The sequence below is a fragment of the Dama dama genome, chromosome 22 (genome assembly GCF_033118175.1).
Source record: "Dama dama isolate Ldn47 chromosome 22, ASM3311817v1, whole genome shotgun sequence".
Classification (NCBI taxonomy): Eukaryota; Metazoa; Chordata; class Mammalia; order Artiodactyla; family Cervidae; genus Dama; species Dama dama.
This window is the reverse complement of record NC_083702.1, coordinates 58609776-58631408: the sequence shown is the minus strand read 5'-3', so window position 1 is coordinate 58631408 and position 21633 is coordinate 58609776. Positions and strand designations below refer to the sequence as shown.

Below are 21633 nucleotides of genomic sequence, written 5' to 3'. Positions count from 1 at the left end.
GGAGATCAAATTAGTCAATCCTAAAGGAAATCAGTCCTGAATGTTCATTGGAGGGACTGATGCTGAAGCTGAAACTCCAATACTTTGGCCACCTAGTGAGAAGAGCTGACTCATTGGAAAAGACCCTGATGCTGGGAAAGATTGAAGACAGAAGGAGAAGGGGAAGACAGAGGATGAGATGGTTGGATGGCATCACCAAGTTGATGGACAGAAGTTTGAGCAAGCTCTGGGAGTTGGTAATGGACAGGGAAACCTGGCATGCTGCAGTTCATGGGGTCGCAAAGAGTTGGACATGACTGACCAACTGAACTGAGCTGAAGATAATCTTAAATATAGCTTCCTCTTCATCCCTCTTTTTTCTCTGTTATTAGTCATCTTGTTTTCCAAAATATGGTGCTATAGGAGACAATTTTACTTCATGGAGAGTGAGTAAGGAGATTGTTTTTATGACTATTGTGCTGTGCCCACCTGACAATTTTTACCCCTTATCAATGAAGTTAATTGGTGTGTATGAGTGGACTGTCTGAGAATTTCATGACCTCTCTCCCTTGGGTGAGCAAATAAAGGATGGAGTGTCATCTCTCTTGTAAAAATCAAACTCTTCCCCCATAAACATGAGTTTACTTACATTTGCAAGCATCGGGGGCAGAGAAAGGTCTTCGGAGGTCCCGGTAGAAGCCCGGCTTACACCGCTGGCAGTGCTGACCTTCTGTGTTGTGTTGACAGTCATTGCAGACACCACCACTACGATTCCCTGACGCCTCCCACACACTAATGTCAAAGTGACAGGCGTCAGCATGCCCATTGCACTTGCAGGCTGGGGGAAAGAAGGATCAGAGGAAAACAAAGAATTAGAAGTAAAATGACAGTTTCTCTAGCGTTCAGGCAGTTGCGAGTAGGGTAAGCTGACTGTTAATTTTTTTAAAAAATTAGTTTTTTCAGATTCATAAGTGGAAAACAGACTTGTGGTCGCCAAGGGGGTGTGAGGATGGAGAAAGGATAGACGGGGGTTTGCGGTGAGCAGACACAAACTATTACATACAGAATGGAGAAACAATGAGGTGCTACTGTAATAGCACAGGGAACTACATTCAGTAAACTGTAATAAGCCATAATGGAAAAGAATATGGAAAAAAGAATACATGCGTGGTGTGTGTGTATGTGTGAAGTCCGACTCTTTCGTCCCTCAAAGACTGTAGCCCGCCAGGTTCCTCTGTCCATGGGATTCCCCAGGTAAGAATACTGGGATGGGTTGCCATTCCCTCCTCCAGGGGATCTCCCCAACACAGGGATCAAACCTGTTTCTCTTATGCACTGGCAGAGTTCTTGACCACTAATGCCACCTGGGAAGCCCTATGTATGTATAATTGAATCACTCTGCAGGAATTAACACAACATTGTAAATCAACTGTACTTCATTGTTTTAAATTTTAGTTTTTTGAATAGTATACCTTTTCACAATACAGGAATCAAAACAGTGTAAGAAGGTTTATATATTAAGAACTCTAGTCTCCCCATCCCTATTCACCCTGTTTCTTCTGGCCCTCAGTAGTTTCTTTCCTTTCTTCCTTCCTTCTCTTTCATCCTTCTCTCCCTCCCACCTTCCTTCAAACCTAGAAGGAAACTTCTGGTGTACAGGGGTTAGTAACTTGGCAGATAGATTGATTTGCCTTTCATGAAGTACTATTCTTCAGTTATTGTACTGGTGAGTATGACGTGGTCCCCTAAAGAGACCTTAATTTTCTTATGGGAGAGGCTTGTAAAGTTTCTTATGTAACAGATTCTCAGAGTCATTTCTAAGATTATAGTCAGTAGCACCAAGAGACAAGTCTCTGTGTTCTATATGTATTTAGATATGCAGCTGGTTTCTGTGGAAAGGGCCATAATGGCACTCTAGGAATTTGGGAGAAATTCTTTAGATTCTCTTGATTGATTTAGAATAAGGATCTGGACTTTTTCCTGGAGGTCAGCTGTATTTGAAAATGTTTTTGCTATTGTTTTTCATTGTTTCCTTGATGTGTTATGATATTTTGACCAGATTCATAGTCTTTAAAAAGCATACCATAAGATAATTTAAGATTTGTGCTTAGAGGAAATCCTGTACATTTCCGTGAAACTAAAATAAATCAGTTATGATTCCAAACTACATATGGGAAGAGACTTCTCACAATTTTACCCACTGTATTTGCCTTTAAACCCTAGTAGAATTGAAGTTTGTTAGTGTAAACACTGCTATGGGCACGTGCATTTCTCTGTGTGTGTATATTTCTATTACATGTATGCTTCCAAAGAAAAAAATGGTTCACATTGCCATATTTTTTACTCTTCTATCTAACCTCAAACCTCAAACCCAAGGTTAGCTATGACAGTGTTAGTCTCATTCTTGGTGAACTGGCATAGTTTCAAATCTAATTTGTTTTTAAAAGTATAAGTGAAGAGACAGGCATTATGGTATTCCAGAAAAAAAGTATTTAATTTGGAGTCTGAAAACTAGGGATCAAGTCCTGACTCTGTCATTTACTAATTTTGGCAAGATACTTAAAATTTTATTGGACCTCAGTTTACTGATCTCTAATATGGGATTAACACCACCTACTTTATAGGGTTGTTTTGAGAACTGAATTCAAGATACCTATTTTCATTATTATAATTCAGTATCTGTGAACTCTAAACCTCAGTTGCTCTGTCTCTGGCCATGTTTTTATTATGTCAAACTCTCAAGACGGGTTCTCAGGTTCAACAGAGTCCCAGCAAATGAGCAACACATTCTTGGCAAAACAGTCATATCAGCGACTTTGCAAGCAGTAATTGTTTCCAATGGCTGAAGTCACAGTGGGCAGTGATATGGGCTACATTTGTTAGCATCTGTCACCTACCACTTAATATTGTGTTTCTCAAGACAACAAATGAGAAGTCTACAGAGGTTTACTTAACAAAGAAGGCTTTTGAGTCCGTGGACTTTGTACTTACTTCTGCACTCATTTGGAGACCCTGTTTTTCCATCAGCTGCCTCCCAGGGGCGGTCGTTATATAAAGGTGCACAGTGTTGGCAGTGGGTGCCTGCTGTGTTGTGCTTACACATACACTTTCCATGGACCTGCAAAGAAAAGTAAGAGCTAAGAGCACAAACAGTGCTAGGAAAGAACATTCTTCCCACAGCCTCATCTCGTTGATTGGCTATAGCCACATGACATTCATTCACTTGAAGACGTTAGTCATCAAGATGAGAGAGACCTTCTTTGGTTTGTCTTTGCTGTTAATTCAAAAAACTACAAAATATATATTTTCTTGACAGCAGGATACATGACCCAAATAAGCAATTCTGAGATAATTGCTAGGCATTTATTTAATTTTTAATACTTCAAATTTTTTTTATTCTTTACACAAAAGTAATACATCTTCAATACAGAAAATTTAGATCTTTCCATGTCATTAAATGTTTTCGTACAACACCCATTTTAATTATTTCCTTGTACAATATATAGTTTATTTGACCATCTATTTTTGGTTATTTAGGCTTTTAAATATTTTAAACAGTATATTTTAATTTTATAATTAATATCCTTGTAGCTATTGTGTACATCTTCATTTATTTGAAATGTGTTTTCTAGAAGTAAAGTTGAACAGTCATCATCTGTATATTTTTAAGGCATTGAAGACATTTTGTCATAATTACTGGGCATTTTCTTTTAATCCCATAATTCAGAGTAGCTGAGGGTTTTTAAAATAGTATTTCTCACAAGGAGAAACATTTTAGTGGAATTGTTGCAGGAAGGGGGACCCCTTCCAGGACCCAAAACTGGTCTCTTGTCTAACACTCGGAAATGAATTGTCTGAGGAGACACATGTGCTGACAAAGGAAGAGATTTCATTGGGTAAGGTACCCGGGTGGAGAGCAGGAGGGTTAGGGAACCCAGAAGAACAGCTCTGTCTCATGGCTTGCAGTCTTATGGTGATGGGATTAGTTTCCGGGTTGTCTTTAGCCAATCATTCTGACTCAGAGTCCTTCCTGGTGGTGCATGCCTTGTTCAGCCAAGATGGATGCCAGAGAGAAGGATTCTGGGAGGTGGTTGGACATGTGGTGTCTCCTTTTGACCTTTCCCGAACTCTTCCAGTTGGTGGAGGCTTATTAGTTCTGTGTTCCTTAGCAGGACCTCCTGTCATAAAACAACTTATGCAAGTGGTTACTATGGGGCCTGGCCAGGGTGGAACGTTTCAATCAGTGTGCTTCCCCTAACAGAATTATTTGGGATCTGAGCATTTTATGAGAATTTTAATATTTTTTTATTATCTCACCAATAATTTCTAAAAATTAGTATTTGGAATCATCTGGAATACTTCCTGATAACTAAGTTTGCCATGAATTCCAGTACCAAAATGAATTTATTGACACATGATGTCATGACTGTACAAACGAACGTTTTTTGAAGTAGCTCAGAGACAGAGTCCCAAACTTGGATCTATTAAGTGTTGCTTGTTTTTTCTTGAGAAACAGTATAAAAGATAAATCAATGCAGAGATAATAAGTTATATCAACCATTTACAATTATTTAATGAATATCTACTAGAGGAAGTTGCTATAATAGGCAATGTTTGATACACAAAGCGTTACAAAACATGATTTCTGTCTTCAAGCACAGTACAATGTAGCTGGATAAAAAAGATTTACCTAGAAAAAATTATGCATAAACAAGACAATAAATAAATACCAAAGAAAGAAAATTATGTTGGGATTTAAAAGATGCAGAAATCACCGGAGATTAACAGTGACTGAGGACTTTATGAGAGAGACCTGTTTTAGAGATGGGCGTTGAAGTTGGGCAGCATTTCTGACAGGCAGAAGGGAAGAGACTTCCCAGGAAGAGGAAACAAAATTAACTAACCTATGGTTCTAGGAGGTTAGGGAAAACCTATGAACAAAGTTTATTTCAGTACATCTGAAATATTCTGACTGCGATGATAAAGGAACTACTAAAAATGAGACATATTTAGACTGTCCAGAAATAAAATAAATCTTCAGTTCCGTTCAGTCGCTCAGTCGTTTCCAACTCTTTGCGACCCCATGAATTGCAGCACGCCAGGCCTCCCTATCCATCACAAACTCCCGGAGTTTACTCAAACTCATGCCCATCGAGTCAGTGATTCCATCCAGCCATCTCATCCTCTGGCATCCCCTTTTCCTCCTGCCCCCAATCCCTCCCAGCATCAGGGTCTTTTCCAATGAGTCAGCTCTTCACATCAGGTGGCCAAAGTATTGGAGTTTCAGCTTCAGCATCAGTCCTTCCAATGAACACCCAGGACTTACCTCCTTCAGGATGGACTGGTTGGATCTCCTTGCAGTCCAAGTGACTCTCAAGAGTCTTCTCCAACACCACAGTTCAAAAGCATCAATTCTTCTGCGCTCAGCTTTCTTCACAGTCCAACTCACATCCATACATGACCACTGGAAAAACCATAGCCTTGACCAGACGGACGTTTGTTGGCAAAGTAATGTCTCTGTTTTTTAATATGCTATCTAGGTTGGCCATAACTTTCCTTCCAAGGAGTAAGTGTCTTCTAATTTCATGGCTGCAATCACCATCTGCAGTGAGTTTGGAGCCCAAAAAAATAAAGTCTGACACTGTTTCCACTGTCTCCCCATCTATTTCCCATGAGGTGATGGGACCAGATGCCATGATCTTAGTTTTCTGAATGTTGAGCTTTAAGCCAACTTTTTCACTCTTCTCTTTCACTTTCATCAAGAGGCTCTTTAGTTCCTCTTCACTTTCTGCCATAAGGGTGGTGTCATCTGCATATCTGAGGTTATTGAAATTTCTCCTGGCAATCTTGATTCCAGCTTGTGCTTCTTCCAGCCCAGCGTTTCTCATGATGTACTCTGCATATAAGTTAAATAAGCAGGATGACAATATACAGCTTTGACATACTCCTTTTCCTATTTGGAACCAGTCTGTTGTTCCATGTCTAGTTCTAACTGTTGCTTCCTGACTTGCATACAGGTTTCTCAAGAGGCAGGTCAGGTGGTTTGGTATTCCCATCTCCTTAAGGCCCAATGCTGTAAAGAGCAATATTGCATAGGAACCTGGAATGTTAGGTCCATGAATCAAGGCAAATTGGAAGTGGTCAAACAGGAGATGGCAAGAGCGAATGTCGACATTCTAGGAATCAGTGAACTAAAATGGACTGGAATGGGTGAATTTAACTCAGATGACCATTATATCTACTACTCTGGGCAGGAATCCCTTAGAAGAAATGGAGTAGCCATCATAGTCAACAAAAGAGTCCAAAATGCAGTACTTGGATGCAATCTCAAAAATGACAGAATGATCTCTGTTCGTTTCCAAGGCAAACCATTCAGTATCACAGTAATCCAAGCCTATGCCCCAACCAGTAATGCTGAAGAAGCTGAAGTTGAACGGTTCTATGAAGACCTACAAGACCTTTTAGAAGTAACACCCAAAAAAAATGTTCTTTTCATTATAGGGGACTGGAATGCAAAGTAGGAAGTCAAGAAACACCTGGAGGAACAGGCAAATTTGGCCCTGGAGTTCGGAATGAAGCTGGGCAAAGGCTAATAGAGTTTTGCCAAGAAAACGCACTGGTCATAGCAAACACCCTCTTCCAACAACCCAAGAGAAGACTCTACACATGGACATCACCAGATGGTCAATACCGAAATCAGATTGATTATATTCTTTGCAGCCAAAGATGGAGAGGCTCTATATAGTCAGCAAAAACAAGACCGGAAGCTGACTATGGCTCAGATCATGAACTCCTTATTGCCAAACTCAGACTTAAACTGAAGAGAGTAGGGATAACCACTAGACCAAATAAATCTTAGGGTTCAACAAATGTGGAAATAGCTACAACCAATACACGGCGGTACTACTGCTCGACCTAACTCGGCACTTGAGAAAGTCGTGTTGTCTACCCAAGATCTCCTTTTTCTTCTCCTTCTCTTGGAATGCATTTCCTCGGCTCCACTGTAGAGGCACTCTGGGAATCGCATGTGCATCATCCAAGTGTGTTAGGTGACCACTGTGGACCTTTATGCACATATAAAATTCAAGTGCAGGAATTATTCAGGGCTCAGAGGTCCACAGGCTACTTGTGAATGAATCACATGAGACCTAAGGAGCCATCTTGCTAAATTTAGTTTCTATGTATTATAAACTAAGGTTTTTGTGCTTAATGAAAATGAACTATAGCTGTCCTTTTAGTTCTTAGCGATTAGCTAGGATATAGATTTTTTTAATGGTAGAATTGACTCAGAGTACAATATGCTACAAAAATTTTTGTTGATTTTCTTTATAGAAACTCAGCTAATATTATAGATTCAATGTACTGGTTTTGTTCTTGGAATGCCCAAGCATGAGGGGAATTATAGTTACCTTTTTTCTTGGGCTTTTCTTTGTGAAAAGACTTGTTTATACAACAAAGCTAGGACTTGTTTATACATAAAGTCCCATGGAGTTGTTAAGAGTTTACTATACATAACTATTCACACATCCAGGTAAGAGCTAAAGACAACTTTGCACTTATATTTAGAGAGCTGCAGGAATTCAATATTCACTACTCTGTAAGAATGAGGTGTTTTCATCCTAGCTCCTGAGTATCTAATTTTTCATATATTCTGGTAGAAATACTCCAGTCCAATGCTTTTTATTAAATCTTTTAAATTCAACATTCTTATCATCATGAAAAAAAAGGAAATTCTATCAAATAACTTCCACAAGGTAAGATTCTTTTTCTTAATTGAAATATAGTTGATTTACAATGTTGTATTACTTTGTGCTATACAGCAAAGTAGTTCAGTTATGCATATATATATATACACCTTCTTTTTCATACTCTGTTCCATTATGATTTATCACAGGACCATGAATATAGTGCCCAGTGCTATGAAGTAGCTTGTGGTTTATCCATCCTATATAGAATAGCTTGTATCTGCTAGCCCCAAACTCTCACTCCTTCCCTCCCTCATACCCTCTTGGCATCCACAAGTCTGTTCTCTATGTCTGTGAGTCTGTTTCTGTTTCATACATAAGTTCATTTGTGTCATTTTATTTTTTAAACTAAAAACTTTTTACTGGAGTATAGTTGATTTACAACATTGTGTTTCAAAATGAATCAGTTATATATAGGTATATATATATATATATATATATATCAGTTACATATAGTATTTATATACAGTATACAGGTATATATAAATAGTTATATACAGTGTACAGTAACTGTGTATATATATACAGTTATATACAGTATACAGATATATATATATATGTTATATCAGTTATATATATAATCAGTTATACACAGTAAAATGAATCAGTTTTATATACATATATATATATATGATTCATTATATATATATATATATATATATATCCAGCATATATATATATATGTTTGTGTGTGTGTGTGTATATAAATATATATATATATATACCTCCAGCACTGCTGCAAATTATTGCTACTTTTCTTTAGAGGAACTAAACTATCATTATAAGTCAGTTTATCAGGTTTGGTCTTGGAATGCCCAAGGCCTATATGTAATTTCACACAACTCAGGTTAGTCCTGGTCCACAAATTCCAGGACTCAGGAAACCAAAGGCACTTAGGGAACCTCATCAAACATTCACGTGCATCACAAGATGATGTGGACCGGTCAGTTCCCTCTGGAGTAAGAATCTTAGAGCACTTTCTTGCACCCACATGCAAGGATTGGGATGAACCTCCCAGGGTCTGAAAGATGCCAGCCTAGCAAATATTTCTGCACACAGAAAAAGTCAAGGAACTGTCATTTTGAGAATTACTAAAAATAGTTGTAAATCATTACCTAGACCATTTGAAACAAGAAATCCTTTCTCAGCGATACAACTGTTACTGTTCAAGCTTGAAAGATCACCCACTATTTGATGCTTGTGAAAAATGTGCAAGTGAAACTAGGTCTGCATTGGGGGGAAAAAAACAGAAAAAGGAAACTTTAGCAACAAGTTAAACAAAGCCCTTGTTTGGTACACAAACATAAACTAGATAAAGAGCAGGAATATGGGATTATGTATTTAAGGCTTAGTTGAAGAAGAGTGGTGTCTGGCTGTGTAACTGGGAAATAAGAAATCAACTTTAACAACAAATCTACAAACCCTAATTATACAAGAGTTATACCTTGGCATTTTGGATATTCTATGAATTTCATAAACCCCTCCATTATACTGACAGTACATTTCTCTGTTAATGTCAAAAGTTTCTTACTATATCCCATACAGGGAGGGAATTATACAAACTTTGAATAAGAAATTTAAGGGATTATTACTAAAATAGCTTGTTCATGAATACCTGTGTACTTTGGTGACAAATATGATATATTAGAGGTAAACAGACACGGAAGAGAAAATACTGCTCCTTCATATGTATGGCTATAAGAATCTATGTGGGAACAAAATGAGGAAATTATTATCTTTCAAATTTGTCATTGTAAGATACACATCTTGCTTAGAAAAGCTCATTTTTAATTGTTCTTTGGGGACAGAAAGCCCTCTAGTAGCCAGCAAATGTAGACTTGAGGAAATTGGCCATGGCAGGAGGTTGTAAGAATCTGGCCATTGGCAATGTTAAACATAAGAGTTGGACAATCGTGTATCAAGATAGTGTAGAATATTTAAACATTAAATGGAAGATTGGCTTTGACAAACTTTAAGGTCCTTCTAGTCTTAAGGTTCTATGATTCTCTTTTTTTTTTTTTAGGTTCTATGATTCTAAGGCTGCCTCTGCGTATTGTGAATGCTGCCTGGTTGGAGGCAACTACCCATAATCCTTTCTGAGCTACCAAATAAGCCTTAAATGTCATATGGCAGGGTCCTACTACCATTTCACCAAGAGTGTTTCCAAATGATGGAAAGTCAAATAAGGGAGAGTTAGGAGAATATCTCTCCTTTTTAGCAGGCACTACCTGATATGGCAGAAATGAAAAAGTAAATGTTAAGTCTCTGAAGATGGATTTGCATATGTCGATAATGACTATACCAAAACTAACATAAGTTTCATTCTTTCTGATTTTTCTCCTACTGTTTTCCTCGTTCTGTACTGCATTTTCCTCATTGCTTATGAGAAAAGGAATCACAGACTGTTATTCTAGCACCTGCCTTCCAAATAAAGGTATATTTCATCATCCACAAATAATCCACAAATTTTTTCCACAAATACCAAAGCAAATAATAAATATGGTTAAAGCTTTAGAAGACTCAAATTAACCAAATTCTTTTATGAATGTCTGATAAAATTTGCTTCCCAGCTGCTCTCCAAGAAAGAAAGAACCAACTATTGTTCAAGTCCTACTAAAATTTATAATGAAAGTTAGTGGGGAAAAGAGATTTTACAGCCAAGTATTCAGAAATTCTTGAATTTCATCAACTGGGTACTTTCCTTGAGCTCCTGTGCCATTATTGTTTACATAGATATGATTTTATTTTCTTTCTTTACCATTCAACTTTGAATTTCAATGGAAAATGAATATCCTTTCATACCATCATTGGAACCTTAAAAAATGTTTGTGAAAAGAGAATACAAACAGTGCCTATTCTATGATCCTAAGAAAATTGTCCACTTAAAGGCAGCTATGGCAATTCACAGACCTTCATTTAGCTCTGATAAATGATTTACAAAAGTGGAACAATGCTTTGCAGCAACTTTAGACAAGATGTAAAGGAAAAAAACTGATTTAATTTCTAAAGAGACAGTATGTCCCTTTTAGGGAAAAGGATTAGCTTCCAAATGAATGAACTTCTTATGTATGAAAAGAGATAAATTCTAATAACGGACTAGCCTGCTAGAACCTGCTCCTCTTAAGCAGGACAAAAACAGGCACAACAATGCTCCAGCAAAACCTTTGAATAGAAAGCACTGTGAGGAAAACACGTCTTTTCATTAACAAATAAAATCTTTCTCTACCCCTATTAAAGGTATGCATATTTCAGTTTAACAGAAGTGGGAGTTCTATGGCGAATATGTAGCACAATAATTGAGTTTGGTAAAAGGAGGCTTGAAACATAGTGTCAGAACAGAGTAAAATAAGTTGAAGACTGAATATTTCAAACCCTTGCCCAATAATATATATATTGCAGGATGGTAAGCAGTGGAAAAGCTCTACAGTCTATTCTTTGGTCTATACTTGAACACTAGAGAAAACAGGTCTTGTAAGAAAGCATGAGCAATAAAATAGATAGGTATAGAGCAGAAACAATTATGATGAAAGAATGAAAATCAGCCACAGGAGACTTCCCAGTCAGGCTGTTGCCTGAAATTCTTCCTATCAGGACTCATTCCTTTAGCCCCTGAATATTGTTTTAGGTTCAAGAGCTCCCTACAACAAGGGACTTAAGCTCCGAACGCGTAAATCCTTAAATTATTAGCAGCAAACATATCAGCAGGGATTATAACCATCTGTTCTCAATCCTAGAATTGTACTCAGAGTTGCCTAAAGAAGGAAGTAGCTTTCTGGTGGAGGGAAAGGGAATGTCTAAAGAAGAGAGGGAAGGAGCCAAAGATAAACTGTGCCTACTTCACTAAGGTGCCAAGAACCTTGCTCTGGCAGACAAACCTGGAAAAAATTCATGGAGCCAATGCAAATTTCATAACAAAACTGCATTTAAGTACACTGTATGGTAATCATGTGTTTATATACATCTCTCTGATAGATTGTAAGCTCTTGCAGGGAAGAAACTATGGCTTAAATTTCTTTGAATCCCCATTAACTGGCATATAATAGGTTTTCAATTGATATGTGTTCATTTTTTTCATTCAGCCAATATATATTCAATGGAACATGGAGAACCTTAGTTATTGAGTTTAGTTCCATTTTCAAAACTTCCCAAGAAGAGACGGTGCTAATTATTCATTTGAAGTGAGAATGGGATACTTTTGTTTGTCACCGAGCAGGATTTGGGGCAGAACAGGGTTGAAAGATATTCAGCTTTGTCCAGAGCACTTTTGGACAAGTCACACTGGTAAATATGATGCTATGTAGAGAGTTACTGTAAGCCCAAGGCTTAAGGTTAGCCAGGGAGGGAAATGAGAACTATAAAGATGATGATGATAAATAATAAAAATAATAGTAGTAGTTAATATTGATTAGCACTTACTATGTACCCAGGTGCCGTTCTAGGCATTGTATAAATATTAATTCATTGGATTTACACAAGAACCCATAGTATTTTATTTGCTAAGTCGTGTCGGACTCTTGTGACCCCAAGGACTATAGCCCACCAGGATCCTCTGTCTATGGGATTTCCCAGGCAAGAATGCTGGAGTGGGTAGCCATTTCCTTCTCCAGGGGATCTGCCCAACCCAGGAATCAAACCCAGGTCTCCTATATTACAGGCAGCCTCCTGCATTGCAGGTGGATTCTTTACCAACTGTGCCACCAGGGAAGGCCCACAAGAACCCTATAAGGTAGGTATAATTATTGCTGTCATTTTACAAATTAGAAAACTGAAGCTGAAAGAATTCAAGTAATTTACCCAAGAATTCTATAGCAGTCTGACTCCAGAGTCACCATCTTAACCCTTAAATGACCCGGGGGAGGAGGATTTTTGAGAGATCTACTTTGGCCAAATATCTTCAATGTGTTACTTAAATAATATTGATGCTTCAAATCAATTTGTCTGTCCTTGAAGAGCTCCTCAGGATGAAGGTGGGTATGGACTTAAAGTGAGTCATTTCAAGGGTATTCTGTTCTTGAATGGATTATTTGCCCTCTTCTTCTGTGAGAAGCCTAGCAGTTTTGGCAGTGGGTGAATATAGGAAGACTGACCCCATTTCCCACACTTGGCATCAATAAGTTCAGGGCATGTAGGAGTAGAGAATGTTTTTAGATTCTTATTGGTGCAATGTAAAATCTCTCTGTACCTTGGAAATTCTGATGCCTCCTAGGGGTATTTCTGGGCCACTGCAGGTGTTAACAAGTCTTAACTTAGAAGTGAAAGTCGCTCAATCCTGTCCAACTCTTTGTGACTCCATGGGCTATAATCCATGGAATTCTCCAGGCCAGAATTCTGGAGTGGGTAGCCTTTCCCTTCTCCAGGAGACCTTCCCAACCCAGGGATCGAACCCAGGTCTCCCGCAATGCAGGTGGATTCTTTACCAGCTGAGCTATAAGGGAAGCCCAAGAATATGGGAGTGGGTAGCCTATCCCTTCTCCAGGGGATCTTCCCGACTCAGGAATCAAACCTGGGGTCTCCTGCATTGCAGGCGGATTCTTTACTTTTCCTTTGGTAACTATAACTCATATGCCGGTGAGTCTGTTTCTGTTCTGTGAATAAGTTCATTTGTATCTTTTTTTATATTCCACATATAGGCAATATTATATTGTATTTGTCTTTTTCTGACTTAGTATGATAATCTCTAGGTCCATCCATGTTGCTGCAAATGAAATCATTTTATTCTTTTTTATGACTAATATTCCATCATATACATATATATATGAATATATATACATATATATGAATATATATATATGAATATATATATATACACACACACATATACACACCACATCTTCTTTAACAATTCATCTGTTGATAGACATTTAGGTTGCTTCTATCTCTTGACTGTTGTAAATACTGCAGCTATGAACACTGGAGCACATGTATCTTTTTGAATTAGAGTTTTCATCTTTTTTGGATATACGCCCAGAAATGGGATTACTGGTTCATATGGTAAGTATATTTTTAGCTTTTTAATGAACTTCCATACTGTTTTCTATAGTAGCTGCACCAATTTACATTCCCACCAACAGTGTAGGAGGGTTCAGTTTTCTCCACATCCTCTCCAGCATTTATTGCAGACATTTTTTTTTTCAGGCATTTTAATGACGGCCATTCTAATGCTGTGAGGTAATACCTCATCGCAGTTTGATTTGCATTCTCTAATAATTACTGATGCTGAGCATCTTTTCATGTGCCTGTTGGCCATCTCTATGTTTTCTTTGGAGAAATGTCTACTTAGGTCTTCTGTCCATATCTGCATTTTATTATCACTGAACTATCTCACAACTCCATAAGCTGTAGAAAATTAATGATAGTGAAAATAGTTCTTCTCCACAGAAATGCAAGTCAGTTGTGTCTGACAGTGCAGTTGAACATTTCTTATCATATTGACCAGTTTTGCACCTCCTTGTAAATATATTTATTTGCCAATGTATGTGTGGTTTTTAAATTTTTTCTTTGAAGCAGTAGTAAGGTCTTACTGGCCCCTTATTAATTACTGAGTTAAGTAAAATTATTGACACGTATTTATTTTATATCTGTGTGAATCATGACTTTACTCTTTAAAGAATATCCTTTAATATTGCCATTTCTTATCCTCCACATGTTATCTAAAGTTCTTCTATGTAGACTACTTAAGACTATACTTCTAAAAGTGGAATTTCAACACGCTATATGTGGTTAAATGGGTTTTGAATGTCTCATATCTTTACAAGATTAATTCTACTAGCTTTGTTTTTTCCATATCATCAGGCATTTCATATCTCCTGTGGAGACTGTAATAAATATTTCAGCCATAAAAGTGCAAATAGCATTAAACTAAAAACTGTGATGCCTAGGAGGCTTATGAAGATTACATTTAGATAAAATCAAACTATTACCAATTTAGGTGATTTTTTTTTTCTATCCTTACTTCATTACATAGAACTATCTCTTATTTGCTTTTTGTTTCCAATGAGCTTTATGTATTATTTCTGACTACGGGCTTTTAAAAATTATGTCTGTCCAACAGACTTACTTATTTGGATAAATCCTACCAGTGAATATGTAGGTTATATGCATAATCTGGTTTCAGATTTGCATGTGTACAATGGAAACAACGCAAGGCACTCTGATTTTAAGACACTTATTTTGGTGCATCTATGGGATGACCTCAAAATGCCAAGGTAGGTCCTTTTCTACAGTTACAGTTTCTTCAAGGTACAGAGCAAAAGAAGATTGACAAGTACCATTAGATTCCTGCTGCAGGTCTTGTTTATAGGCAGACTTTGACTTTACTAAAGCACTACATACGAAACTATCTTAGTATACAGATTTGACATTTGAAATCTGTTTCAAGCCGGATTGCTACCTGGTTACTGTGTTGAGTTACTGGAACAATTGCTACATAGCCATGTGACCCACTTCATCTCTGTTCTTCATTTGATCTCAGTTAAGTCCTGTTTTCATAAGTTCACTTTGCACTTATCTTTTTATATTTAAGCTTTTCCAGGGTCACAAGGCAAGTCAGTGGCAAAACAGGGAACAAAACTCCCAAGAGAATCCAAAAATATTAGAGGCTTCCATCTTAGAACAGTGATGTCATCAGGAAGATTTTTTTTTTTTTTTTCCTTCCCACAAACACCTAAAATAACTTCTTAGGATAAACTTTCTTGAGGGGGAAAAAAGAATAATTTCAAATTTTTATCTATTTAATTTGAATAATTTTAGAAAGAAAGAGCAGAAGTGGATTTAACAATATATAACTTCTGTGCTGTGAAAACTATTAACACAACTATCAGACAAGAACCTGAGAAACAAGTGAAGGCAAATACTAGGACTCATTCTGTAAGCAACTTATCTGTCAAGCAGCATTGACGCAAGAATGAAGGAAGGTCTTGTGGGGTTTTTGTTCAGTGTCTTTTAGGATTTAGATGGGTTTTTATAATTAGTAGAAGACCAGGTAAATTCTATTAGAAATGCTGTGGGGGATTACTAAGTACTTTTCACTTGCTCAATGTGTTCACATAGCTTCTGGTTATTTTAAAGAAAATTCCTTGTCACAGACTATTTTGCATTCTCTTACAATTTTAATTCATTCTACTTCACATTTCTCACTGTTTTCCTCTTTTCTTGACAGTTCTGTTTAACTGTCACTCACTATTCTATACAGTGCAGAGGGTGTTACAAAAGTTGACTTGTTTAAGATAAATGAGCCCCTGATTGTCATACAAGAAGCCAATTGCTAGGGCATGTTTTCTTCCATAGTCTTTTTTTTGTTAAATTAATTCATTCAGATGCTTCTTTTCACATTGGAAAATTGCTTGTTTCTAGGTGAACCTTGTAAAACATAGTCTTCATTACTGAATATGTTCATGTGAATGATCAAGGTGGAAATATTGATATATTAAAACTTATCCTTATTTGATAACTCTACCAGAATGTCATTACCAAATCTGTGATCATTTGCACACATCCAAAAACAACAACGGCAGCTACTGAAAGAACTGGTTTTCTTCAACACCCATCCATCCAAAGCTACTGCTTTTTAAAACAGTCCCAGCTAATGACTGGGACTTGAAAAGAAATATATTCATTTTGTAAAGTTCCTTTATAACCAGCCATAGGTTGGTTTGTTTTTTAACTTTTGATTTTTCTTACTGAGATTATATTCACATAGCATAAAATGCATTGTTTCAACTATTTTAAAGTATATAATTCAGTAGTTTCTAGTATATCCAAAAAAATTATGCAATCATTGCCATTATCTCATTCCAAGGCATTCCCATTACTCCAAAAAGAAAATCTGTGTCCATTAAGCAGTTACTGCCCATTCCTCCCTAAGCTCCAACTCCTAGCAACCACTAACCTACTTTGTCTTCATGGATTTGTCTTTCCTGGACATTTCATATAAAAGGAATAATACAGGATCGGGCCTTTTGTGTCTGGCTTCTCTCACTCAGCATAATGTTTTCAAGGTTCATTCTTGTAGCATGTATCAGTACTGTAGTCCTTTTTATGGTTGGATAATACTCTGTTGTATGGATATACCACATTTTGTTTATTCATTCATCAGTTGATGAACACTGTGTTGTTTCCACCTTTTGGCAAGAATAATGCAACTATGAATATTCAGGTACAAGGTTTTGTGTACACATTTCTTTTCCATTCACTTGGGCAGATACTAAAGAGTAGAACTGCTGGGTCATAAAATAATTCTATGTTAAACTATTTGAGGACCTGCCAGACAGCAGCAGCACCATCTTACATTCCTACCAGCACTGTGTGAAGGTTCCAATTTCTCTGCAGCCTCATCAAAACTTGTTATTATCTGTCTTTTTTGTTATAGTCATTTTAATAGATGTGAAGAAGCATTTCATTGTAGTTTTGATTTGCATTTCTGGTGTTCATTGGAAGGACTCATATTGAAGCTGAAACTCCAATACTTTAGCCACCTGATGCGAAGAGTTGACTCATTGGAAAAGACCCTGATGCTGGGAGAGATTGGGGGCAGGAGGAGAAGGGGACGACAGAGGATGAGATGGCTGGATGGCATCACTGACTCAATAGACATGAGTTTGAGTAAACTCCGGGAGTTGGTGATGGACGGGGAGGCCTGGCGTGCTGTGATTCATGGGGTCGCAAAGACTCGGACACAACTGAGCGACTGAACTGAACTGAATGACTAAGAATTTCAAACATCTTTTCATGGGCTTATTAGGCATTTTCATATCTTCTTTGGAAAAATATCTGTTTAAACCTTTGCCCATTTTTAAACTGGGTTCTTTTCTTAGCATTATGTGGATAAATGTGACATAAAGAGAATAAACTTTGGAATTAGATACATGGGGTTTCCAATCCCTGCTCTCAGTAACCTTGGATAAATTCCTTAATAACAAGCCAAAGTGTCCTACCTATAAATAGTATTGGCTCCATGTATTTGAGAATTAAAAAAGAAAATGTGTGTAGATGTGTGACACAATCAATCAAGAGCAATCATTATTATTGATAATTTTTACCATCTGAAATGAATCCCTTATTTTTAAAATGCTATTGATTAATTCATTCATATATTAACTGGTGGTATTTTGAACCCACTATGTGTTAGACATTTTGATTATTCCATCATCTGACATTAAAGAATCAGAGAGTTTAGCAGATAGGAAAAGCTGAATATGTAAGCAAATGATATAGTGAGATAAATATTTTAATTTCGAGAGGTACAGGGAACTCTTGGAAGTCTGAGGAAAGATTGGGGCTTTGTGTCTAGGCCACTAATAACCTATTTGTTTGACAAAATAGGTTGTAATTCTTTGCTTCACATGTTAGTGAAGTTAAGTGCCAAAACGGAACCCCACAGACTGAAATTCCCTTTTTATTACCTATGAGAACTGAATTAAGTTGCAAATGAGAATTAGAGACTAAATATACTACAGTTATGATCTTTAGCCCTTATTCAGAATAATGGAAATACTAGGATCCCATGTTTTCTTTAATCTTAACGCCTACTCAGGCCTTATCTGGGAAACAATAAAACCAGTGCCCTTCAGGAGTCCTGAGAGCTGACTGAGCCAGCTCAGTTACTCGTGCCCTTAGAGACGCAAAAACAGAAGGCCAAGGACACTTGGTCAGCGTTTACTTTCACAAATTCAATCATCGTTTGTATGTATAAAATATTTACTAGTGGAAAAATGATCATTTTTCCATTTCTACATATATTGTAGTTTTTGAAACCATAATTTTCTCTGCTTTTCCTATCTAGAGAGCTAGAGCAAAGAGTTTAAAAGATACCAAAATTTCATATGATTAATCATATGACTAAAAAATCTTATTAAGAATTAACCATTATTGTAAAGTAATTAGCCTCCAACTAATAAAAATAAATGGAAAAAAAAAAAGAATTAACTAACACTATACTGTTTCTATACCCCCACAGATGTACTATTTTATTCCACTAAATATTTACATTGCTAAGATAGATGACTGTAGTTCCAGTTATAGTATTACGGTTTTGAATGCCAAGACTAAGACAATTCGCTTTTCTCACTATTTGAAATGACTCTGAAGTTTCTCCACCTTGTGGAATAATTATTATATATATATTTATTATTCATATATATATTATATATTCATATATATATAAACACATACATACACACACGTGTGTGTGTGTATTTTAACTTTGTGTGTTTGGCCACTAAAATTCACCTCATAAGAGGGAACAGGAGTTAAATTACAACTTATCTTCTACTGAATGTAATTGTTTTAAGACAAACTGAAGTACATTTCCAGCTCTTACAAAATTGGCAAGACACAAGTGAAATACCACAGAGATATGAAGCTGGGGTTGTGAACCAGAAGTTAGATATCGGTAACTTCAGCTTCTTTCCATGTAGCTTCACCCTCCACTCACTCCATAATATTAACAATTGAACAGGGAGACTAGGCTTCTAGACACACAGATCTGATCTAGGCTTCCAACTATCTATGAGATGGACCTTCCAAATGCTACAGCACTGAAAAGGAATTAGTCTTAAGAAAATTTGCAAAGTGATATGTTAAACTCATTTTTGTACCTTTACAATACTCAAAATTTTACCTAAATATACATGTGATTCACTTTCTGCAAAGCATGTTCATGAAAAGTTGAATGTACAAAATATACTATTTGGAGAATCAACCTTATTTTCCTGTTGGCTTGTATTTTATTTTCAGAGATGTCAGCTCTCACACTAACATCTTAGCTTTCCAGTATTTTTATCCTTTAACCTCTCTGTTAAGCAGTCCAAAGCCCATAAACAAATACTTAAATGTTCTGGGGAACCTTTGAAAGGAACTTCACAGGGAATTGCTTTCCTGAGTGCAAAAATTATTTTGTAACACCTCTAGTTCTTAAGTCTTCTGGTTTCCTAATCATCAAGTAAAAAGAGTAATCTTAGGCAACTTTTGCCATTAAAAGAGAATATGTCTTACTGTTTAGAGGGAAAATAAGGCTAGATTTGTTTGCAGTCTTATGGTCAAAACACCAGCAATCTCCAACCATGAACATATTTTCCTGACTTGTCCTGTTTCCTAGTAAGGGAACACCAGGTAGTAATGGAGTATAGAGAACATTCTGACACCTTCTATTATTATATCTGTAGTTACTCATTGCCAAGGGACTACTGGCAAAGCTATACCATACTAACGTAGGAACACTGAAATAAGAACATTAAGATTTTGAAATGAGTTGAGACTAGTCTCACACTAACTGGGTCAAATTGACAGTTTCTATTTTGCTAACATTAGGAACGACATTGTGTCCCCGTAGGTGATAGGATTACCCATTCCTCCATGTGACACATCAAATGCCTGGTGATGCTGATGCCTTTCACTAGCTGTGAAAATGATTTAGGGCTGGAAATGGAAGTAAAGAATGGTAGGTCCAGAAATCCCTCTTTCTAGTATAACCAAAGATACTCATCAAAGATGATTCACAGTCTCCAAAAGACAGGTACTTCTAAATTATTTTCTTTGTAGATTTTCTAGACTTGTTTTTACTCTTTCTTCCCTTTGGACCATTTCACTAATGAACAGAAGAGAAGAGAAAACCAATGATAATTTCAGGTTCAACATTAAAATGCAGATGACTTGGATAGATTACCTATTCCTTTGAAGAGTCTCTTTAGTGAGAGTTTTTCCTTGGTAGCATATTGACGGTAGAGGTGGGGTACAGTAATAAGAACTCTGAATGTACAAATTACTATCACTATTACTATCTCTCTGTACCTCAGTTTCCCTTATCTGTGAAACAGTATTGAAAATGCTCATCTTCCAGGATTGTAGTAAGGATCAAGGGGGAAAAAAAATGCATGGGAACGGGCTTTATAAAATGTAAACACAAAGAGCTTTTGGTGGTGGAAATAGTCTTTGCTCTCTTGTGTCCTCATTGCTCAGTTTATTTATTTATTTTTTGGCCACGCCACACCGACCTGCATCTTCTGCGATAAAAGTGTGGAGTCCTCACCACCAGACCACCAGAGAATTCCCTTCGCTCGGTGTAGAGTCCACGATCCATGATGATTATTAATTCCTGGAGTCTACCTCCACCTCTCTTGCCCTTTCTACGCTCTTTTTCACTCTGTTCTTGACATATTATCAACCCTGTATAGATTAAATTGTTACAGTACAACAACAGTAAAAAGGGATGGACAATGAATTTAACCTGAGCTCTACTCTTCATTAACTTCTGGGAAGTCAGTCAGCACTCCCAAGCCTCAGTTCCTCATCTAAGAAAGAAAGTGATGATGACACTTCACCCAGCTGTTGTGAAGATTCAGTTCAGTAACGCCTGCAACATGACAGCCCAGAACCTGGCACACAGTGAGTGGAAACTATTATCAGCAGTTTTTATAATCCGTGACAATTATTTTTTTCTCTGCTGAGAACTCAGACCTGACACTAATTTACAAATGTTCATTTCCAAATATACATGTATGTTTGCTATAAAACTATTTTAAAATTTTGATTTAATATTCTCATTTAATAACCTTGTTTTTAAACCCTATGTTCTTTTCCTTAATACCTTGAAGAGTCAAGAGCTTTCAAATTAATACATATTTACAGTACAGCAAAAATTTTTTTAAAAGAATATAAAACTATGGCCTTAAATCTGTCCTGAATTTATAAAACATGTCATATAAGATGTACAAATATAAATATGTGAATAAAAGTATTCAGATTCAGAGGAGAACAGTGTTTGTAATGACACTATATGAATGATTCTGCCACCTGCCTTACACAGCTAGTAGCTAAGTAATATCTTCCTCAAACCTCACTCTGGTTCCACAAATTTTGATGTTTACCTTCAGATTTAGAACACATTAGTCAAATCACTGACACTCATTTTTAT

General features: G+C 36.8%; 1 protein-coding gene and 1 long non-coding RNA gene across 6 annotated transcripts in view; one reads left to right on the top strand and one right to left on the bottom strand.

Annotated features, from left to right (window-relative positions):
* Positions 1 to 12538, top strand: part of LOC133044055 (uncharacterized) — a 131623-nt gene extending 119085 nt beyond the window's left edge. The window contains exon 3 of the long non-coding RNA XR_009689820.1: positions 12379 to 12538. This is a non-coding gene — a long non-coding RNA (uncharacterized LOC133044055). The remainder of the gene's footprint in view (positions 1 to 12378) is intronic.
* NTN4 (netrin 4) overlaps positions 1 to 21633 on the bottom strand; it is a 127431-nt gene that overhangs the window by 54464 nt on the left and 51334 nt on the right. For all 5 annotated transcript variants that reach the window (XR_009689819.1, XM_061125613.1, XM_061125614.1 and 2 more), the window contains 2 exons: positions 2971 to 3097; positions 629 to 817 (listed from right to left, as the gene is read on the bottom strand). Coding sequence is in view for 4 of the 5 variants with exons in the window: in XM_061125613.1 (XP_060981596.1) it covers positions 629 to 817; positions 2971 to 3097 (316 nt within the window). In the remaining variant the exon portion in view is untranslated. The remainder of the gene's footprint in view (positions 1 to 628; positions 818 to 2970; positions 3098 to 21633) is intronic.